Source organism: Ailuropoda melanoleuca, unplaced genomic scaffold (assembly GCF_002007445.2).
Source record: "Ailuropoda melanoleuca isolate Jingjing unplaced genomic scaffold, ASM200744v2 unplaced-scaffold7784, whole genome shotgun sequence".
Classification (NCBI taxonomy): domain Eukaryota; kingdom Metazoa; phylum Chordata; class Mammalia; order Carnivora; family Ursidae; genus Ailuropoda; species Ailuropoda melanoleuca.
In genome coordinates, this window is record NW_023253085.1 from 1 (window position 1) to 8,423 (window position 8,423).

The following is an 8,423-nucleotide window of genomic DNA, read 5'->3' on the forward strand; positions in this document are numbered from 1 at the left end:
GTGTGTCTTCCAGAGCCTTCATGAATGGGGCCATGTCTCTTCCTTTCCTGGGGGCATAACATCCAACCTCATCAATCATTCCTGGGAGAAACTGGGTCAGTGATCTCACACTGTTCTGTGATAACATCTGGGTGAGCCTCATGTTTTATGATGGGATGGACCCCTTCAATCCGTAGTTACGTTTTGGGCATCAACAGGGATAATAACTAAGGGAGGGTTTAATGATGCTAGATCTTGACTATTAAGACTTTGATTCTAGAGGGAAACTCTGGATATACTAAACCATCTGTCTCCTCCAGTGTAGTGATTAATGAGAGGGATATAATCCACAAAAGTCTTTCCTCTTTTTTAATTGCTTGTTCTTTCATTGTTGAGAGTGCCTGTTTATTGATATTTCACCATATGTATTGCAGTCATTCAACAAAAATTTTTTTCAGCAATTAATGTATGGCAGACACTACTGTTTGGGAATAAATAAATAAGACATTGTTTCTTCTCTCAAGGTACTCACTCTGTAAATATCAGGAGAGATGTAAAAATAAGTAAATGTGATATCATGAGGTTGCATTGAAATTTGTGGAAATATGCAAAAAACTTGACTCTTTAATTCATTTTTAACTGTTTTCAAAAAGTTGTGTCTTTCACGGGAATTAGTGAAGGCTTCACAGACAAGCTTATAATGTAACCGAGCCTGGAAGGAGGTGTTGCAGTCCTTCTGGGGGGACAATGGGTGTGATCAGTCCAGAAAGAAACAGGAGAGGAGGAAATTTAGAGGTTAATTAAACTAGAGGTTGTGCTGCAGAGATTAGAAACACTTCTTAATGATGTGACCAACCATCAGTAGCAGGGTATGCAAAATGGGCGGATAGGAGACGGGTCTGGTAGGAAATAGTAGGTTAAGAATGAATTAAGCATTTTGGCTACATGGNGGGGCGCCTGGGTGGTGCAGTGGTTAAGCGTCTGCCTTCGGCTCAGAGCATGGTCCCAGCGTTATGGGATCGAGCCCCACATCAGGCTCCTCTGCTATGAGCCTGCTTCTTCCTCTCCCACTCCCCCTGCTTGTGTTCCCTCTCTCGCTGGCTGTCTCTATCTCTGCCAAATAAATAAATAAAATCTTTAAAAAAAAAAGAATGAATTAAGGATTTTGGCTCCATGGTTGAAATTTTATTCTGAAATTAGTGAAGCATAAGTGCAGGTTTTAAAGGTCAGGGAATAGCTGTGCACAGGTCTGCTTTATGGCAAAGTGACCCAGGTTAATGTGAGGAACAAAGTATTGTGTTCAGAGAGTGAAAGAGACATTGAGGAATAGAAATAGTGCCATGAGCCTGAGATGGGAGGCAAGTGATGGATCTCTGAGCGGGTAGACATCATGGACACCAAAACGCACTTGAATAATATTTGATTGCGTGTATGTATGTGTGTGTATATATCTATATATACCTATATGTATATCACATTGTCTTTATCCATTCATCAGTAGATGGACATTTGGGCTATAGTTTGGCCATTGTTACCATTTGTATTGCTGTGAATAGAGCTAGAGTGTATTATGCTAAGTGAAATAAGTCAGTCAGTGAAAGATAAATATTATAGGATCTCCTCCTATGTTGAATTTAAGAAAGAAAGTCATTGAACAATGGGAAGGGAGAAAAGAAAAAAATAGGAGAGAAGAAAAAAGCCATAGAAGAGTCTTAACGATGGAGGACAAACTGAGGGTTAATGGATGGACGTGTGGGGGGGGTGGGAATGTGCTAGATTGGTCATGGGTAGTAAGGAGGGCTCTTGTTGGGATCAGCACTGGATTTCTTATGTAAGTGATGAATCACTGAAATCTACTCCAGAAACCAATATTGTACTGTATGTTAACTGACAAATTTAAATTAACAAAAATTTCAGACGATTATTTTCATTCATTAGTGTTTGCTGGAAACTGTGTCAGTCATCTTCTCTTCATCATTTGTATGTGATAATTAATACTACAAACAATGCCAGACCTACTATAGCCATTATTTTATTGAAATCTCAAAAACTCTGAATTTGGTATCACTCTTATTGTAGGGTTGGAAACTACCTCTTGAAATGTCATTTGCTCATTCATTAATATTTCATTGCTCCCTCTGACACACACATATCTCAGACACACTCTTGTTAAGGTCAAACACACATCACTACTTACAGTGCTTTCAAAAATGCTTGCCAGAAGATAATTGGTTAAAATGTTTATTCAGGGAACCAAAAACATCTCAGGAAATTTACAGAGGACAACATTGCTTTGGGTAAATGTTTTATTCAGGACTGGGATTGCAATTATTTTCAGCATTATGGAAAACATGGAGGTTTTGAGATCCCTGAAATTTTTAGCTAATTCTTCTAGTTTGGTAGGTAATGTGTAAGAATTAATGAATTAATCATGTTGAAAAAAAACAAATTTTGCTACACAAATTGCAGCATTTCTTTTAATCTACCATCTATCTATCTATCTATCATCTATCTATCTATCTATCTATCTATCTATCTATCTATCTATCATCTATCTATCTATCAACTATCATCTATCTATCTATCATCTATCATTTATTTTTTTATCTCTCCATTTACTTACATAAATGGAGTAAGCGAGAAAGCCCAAGCAGGGCGGGGCACACGGGAAGTCAGAGATCTGAAGTAGACTCTGGCCCCAGCTTGGAGTACAATGCGGGGTTTGAACTCACCGCCAGGATATCATGACCTGAGCTGAAACCAAGAGTAGGTTGTTTAACCGACTGAGCCATCCAGGCACCCCAATCACAGCATTTCTTTTAACTCTGTGCTCACTGCTTGTGAATTTCCTATGGTCTTGTTTTTGTTCCAGCTGTTTTCAGCAGTTACATGGAACAAAGAAATCAAACTCCTGTTTCAGAATTTATCCTCCTGGGATTTTCAGAGGAGGGAGAACCGCAGCCACTGCTCCTTTGGCTGTTCCTGTCCATGTACCTGGTCACCTTCGGTGGGAACCTGCTCATCGTCCTGGCCATTGTCACAGACTCCCGCCTCCACACGCCCATGTACTCCTTCCTGGCCAACCTGTCCTTCTCTGACATCTGTTTCATCTCCACCACCATCCCCAAGATGCTGCTGAACACTCAGACTCAGAGCAAAGTGATCACCTATGCAGGCTGCCTCACGCAGATGTATTTTTTAATGCTCTTTGAGGGATTAGACAACTTTCTCTTGACAGCGATGGCCTATGACCGGTTTGTGGCCATCTGTCACCCCCTGCACTACATGGTCATCATGAACCCCAAGTTCTGCTGCATCCTGCTTCTGGTGTGCTGGGTATTGAGTGTTCTCAGCTCTCTATTACATGACTTAATGGTTTCACAATTGTCTTTTTGTACACAGTTAGAAATCCCTCACTTTTTCTGTGAACTTAATCAGGTGATCCAACTCGCTTGTTCTGACACCTTCTTCAATATCCTGGCTATTTATATTGCAAGTGGATTTCTGGGGGTTCTTCCACTCATTGGTATCCTTTTCTCTTATTCTAGAATTGTAACTTCCATTTTGAAAATTTCATCTTCTGGAGGCAAGTGTAAAGCATTTTCCACGTGTGGGTCTCACCTCTCCATTGTCTCCTTATTCTACGGTACAGGTGTTGGGGTGTATCTTAGTTCTGCTGCTTCACAAAACTCCAGGACAACTGTCATAGCTTCAGTGATGTACACGGTGGTCACACCCATGCTGAACCCCTTCATCTATGGTCTGAGGAACAGAGACATAAAGCTGGCCCTAAGAAACCTTTTAGCTGAGAGGCATTCTCTGAGTATAAGGATCCTTTGTTCCAGGGTGAAGACGTGTGTGTGTAATAGGGCTCAAAATCCTCGACAATCTAGGTCATGATTTTTGTATCAGTTCACAGAAATACAACCTGCAGTTTATCTTCCTACAGTGTTCAGTCTCTTTAATTTTTTCATACATAATGATCAATTCTTTCTTTTTTTACAGTTTTTTTTGAATAGTAAGTTTTTATTTAAATTCCAGTTAGTGAATAGATCATGTAATATTAGGTTCAGGAATAGAATTCAGTAATTCATCACTGACTGAGAACACCCAGTGCGCATCACAAGTGCTCTCCTCGCACAGAATCAGCCTGAGATGCAGTAAGATACATCTGGATTTCTACAAAAGAACATCTCCAGCGCTTAGTATTGAGGTTCGAAGCAGGGAGCCGTGAAGCAGGGCACAGATATTGGAAGATAAACGGAAGGGGGAGAGAGCTGCCGCATTTGGGTGCTGGGAAGCGGTAGCCACCTGCACGGGGGAGCGGGCAGACTCATGGACCGGCACCCATGAGAGAGCAGACTGGGACCATGAGCAGGGAGCACATGCCACCAGACTGAAATGGAACTCCTGTGTTCTCACTGGAACCAGACTGAGACCCGGAGCACCGGGAGCGCACGGGAGCGGCTGGCGGTGTTAGAAACACAAAGGACAGAGAAGTGCTGGCCCTGGAAGGGAGGGCTGGGACGCTGGGTGTAGGGCGCACATCCCAGGAAGCTGCAGGGTTGAACAGCACCAACAGGAACAGAGTTAAAGTGGCCAGAACATCAGTGAAGAACGGGCCGCAATCCCTCTGTTCTGAGACAGAGGCTGAGATTCAGCTACTGCTGCTCTGACTCTCAGAAGAGGCACAGCAGACCGCCAGGGAAAGCTGCCAGAGAGCAAAAGCCTGGAAATACTGGCTCGCAGGGTGCACATCCCCATCCCCCCTCACAGGGGACATGGAGACTACCCAAAAGGGTTGCCTGAGTATCGGTGCAGCAGGCCCCTCCCCCAGAAGGCAGGCTGAAAAATCAAGAAGCCCACATCCCTAAGATCCCTATTAAAAAAGTGAGCATGGGCTGGGTCCTGGTCAATAATTTGGGCTCTGGACAACCCCGCAAACTCCCCTCATCAGAATGTCGAGAAGGAGAAATCCTCCCCAGCAAAGAAAAGACAATGAGTATGTGGCCTCTGCCACAGAACTGATGGATATGGATATAATCAAAGTATCAGAAATGGAATTCAGAGTAACAATGGTCAAGATGACGTGTAGACTTGAAAAAAGTATTTTGAAAATGTTAATGAGAATATAGAATCTCTAAGGGTGGAAATGGTAGCGAATCTGGCAGAAATTTAAAATTCTATGAGCCAAATGCAGTCAAAACTAGAGGCTCTGACAACTAGGGTGAATGAGGCAGAGGAACGTTTCAGCGAATTGGAGGATGGGTTAGTAGAAGAGAAAACTAAAATAGAATCTGGACTTAAAAACATCCACACTCATGAATGTAGGTTAAGGGAGATTACTGACTCAATGAAATTTTCCAATGTCAGAATCATCAGCATCCCTGAGGAGGTGGAGAAAAACAGAGGTCTAGAAGAGATATTTGAACAAATTGTAGCTGAGAACTTCCCTAATCTAGCAAGGGAAACAAAGATCCATGTCCAAGAGGCAGAGAGGACCTCTCCAAGCTCAACCACGACAAACCTATGCCACGTCATGTCATAGTGCAATTTGCAAATATTAGATTCAAGGATACAGTATTGAAAGCGGCCAGGGCAAAGAAATTTCTCACCTACCAAGGCAAAGGTATCAGAATTACGTCAGACCTGTCTACACAGACGTGGAATGAGATAAAGGGTTGGGGGGGCATTTTTAATGCTCTTTCAGAGAAAAACATGCAGCCAAGAATCCTTTACCCAGAAAGGCTCTCATTCAGAATTGATGGAGAAATAAAGACCTTCCAGAATTGCCAGACATTGGCCAATTTTGTAACCACAAAACCAGCCCTACAGGAGATATTAAGGGTGGTTCAATAAAGGTAAAAAGGCCCCAAGAGTGATACAGAACAGAAAGTCACAACCGATACAAAGACTTTACTGGCAACATGGCATCATTAAAATCATATCTCTCAATATTCAGTCTCAATGTAAATGTCCTAAATGCTCCCATAAAATGCCACAGGGTTGCAGATTAGATAAAAAGACATGACCCATCCATTTGCTGTCTACAAGAGACTCATTTTGAATCTAAAGATACATTCAGACTGAAAGTAAAGGGATGGAATACCATATTTCTTGCCAATGGGCCTCAAAAGAATGCTAGGGTAGCAATTCTCATATCATATAGATTTTTTTTTAAAGTAAAGAGTATAGTTATAGACAGAAGGGTACTATATGGTTCCTAAAGGATGTATCCAACAAGTGGATATGAAAATTATAAATATATATGCCCCCAAAAGGGGAACAGCAAGATACACAAGCCAACTCTTAACCATAATAAAGAGACAGATAGATAAATATACATTAATAGTAGGGGACCTCAACACCCCACTAGCTGAAATAGACAGAACACCCATGCAAAAAATCAACAAAGAAAAAAGGGCTTTGAATGCCATACTCAAAGAGTTGGACCTCATAGATATATGTAGAACACTACAGCCCAGAACCAAAGAATACTCATTCTACTCCAATGCCCATGGAACATTCTCAAGAATAGACCATGTTCTGGGACAAAAAACAGGTCTCAACCAATACCAAAAAGGTGAAATTATTCCCTGATATTCTCAGACTGCAAAGCTTTGAAATTGGAGCTCAGCCACAAGGAAAAATTTTATTTTATTTTTTAAGATTTTATTTATTATTTATTTATTTATTTTTAATGCTCTTTTAATTATATTATGTTAGTTACCATACAGTACATCCCCGGATTCTGATATAAAGTTCGATGCTTCATTAGTTCCGTATAACACCCAGTGCACCATGAAATACGTGCCCTCTTTACTACCCATCACCAGTCTATCCCATTCCCCCACCCCCTCCCCTCTGAAGTCTTCAGTTTGTTTCTCATAGTCCATAGTCTCTCATGTTTCATTCCCCCTTCTGATTACCCCCCTTTCTTTATCCCTTTCTTCTCCAACCGATCATCCTAGTTCTTATGTTCCATAAATGAGAGTAATCATATGATAATTGTCTTTCTCTGCTTGACTTATTTCACTTAGCATTATCTCCTCCAGTGCCGTCCATGTTGCAGCAAATGTTGAGAATTCATTCTTTCTGATAGCTGAGTAATATTCCATTGTATATATGGACCACAGCTTCTTAATCCAGTCATCTGTTGAAGGGCATCTCGGCTCCTTCCANAGTCATCTGTTGAAGGGCATCTTGGCTCCTTCCACGATTTAGCTATTGAACCACAAGGAAAAATTTGGAAGAAACTCAAAACTTGGAGACTAAGAACCATCCTGCTCAGGAATGATTCGATAAACCAGGAAATCAAAAATCAATTTAGACAATTTATGGAGACCAACGAGAATGAATACACAATGGTCCAAAACCTATGGGATACTGCACAGGCAGTCCTAAGGGGGAAATACATAGCCATCCAAGCCTCACTCAAAAGAATAGAAAAATCTAAAATGCAGTTTTTATATTCTCACCTCAAGAAGCTGGAACAGCAACAGAGGGACAGACCAAATCCACACATGAGGAAGCAGTTGACCGAGATAGAGCAGAAATCAATGAATTAGAAAATAGACGTACAGTAGAGCTGATGAACAGGACTAGAAGCTGGTTCTTTGAGAGAATCAATAAAATTGACAAACCACTGGTAAGACTTATCCAAAAGAATAGAGAAAGGACCAAACAATAAAATTATGAATGAAAAAGGAGAGGTCACGACCAACACCAATGAAATTGGAAGGATTATTAGAAACATTTATCAACATCTCTATGCCAATGAATTAAGCAATCTGGAAGAGATGGAGGCCTTACTGGAAACCTATAAACTACCAAGACTGAAACAGGAAGAAATAGATTTCTTAAACAGGCCAATTAACTATGAAGAAATTGAGTCAGTGATAAACAACCTTCCAAGTAACAAAACTTCAGGCCCGGACGGTTATCCTGAGGAATTCTATGAAACATTCAAAGAAGAAATAATACCTATTCTCCCAAAGCTATTTCAAAAAATAGAAACAGAAGGAAAGCTAACAAACTCATTCAATGAGGCCAATATTACCTTGATCCCCAAACCAGGCAAAGACCCCCTCAAAAAGGAGAATTACAGACTGATTTCCCTATTGAACATTGATGCCAAAATCCTCAACAAGATCCTTGCTAATAGAATCCAACAGTACATTAAAAGGATTCACCATCATGACCAAGTGGGATTCATCCGTGGAATGCAAGGGTGGTTCAACATTCGCAAATCAATTGATCAGTGTCTTAGATATTATCCAGAAAGAAAAATTCAAAATCATATGATTCTCTCAATAGATGCAGAAAAACCATTTGACAAAATACATCATCCTTTCCTGATTAAAACACTTCAGGGTGTAGGGATAGAGGGTACATTCCTCAATCTCCTAAAAACCATCTATGAAAAGCCTACAGCAAATATCATT

General features: G+C 40.8%; 1 protein-coding gene across 1 annotated transcript; it reads left to right on the top strand.

Moving 5' to 3' along the window:
- Positions 1–2,868: 2,868 nt before the first annotated feature.
- LOC100475116 (olfactory receptor 7A17-like) lies at positions 2,869–3,825 on the top strand (the record flags this gene model as incomplete). The annotated part of the gene is made up of 1 exon (XM_034653332.1): positions 2,869–3,825. A coding segment is annotated over exon 1 (957 nt), but the record flags the coding sequence as incomplete, so codon positions are not given.
- Between the last annotated feature and the right edge of the window lie 4,598 nt (positions 3,826–8,423).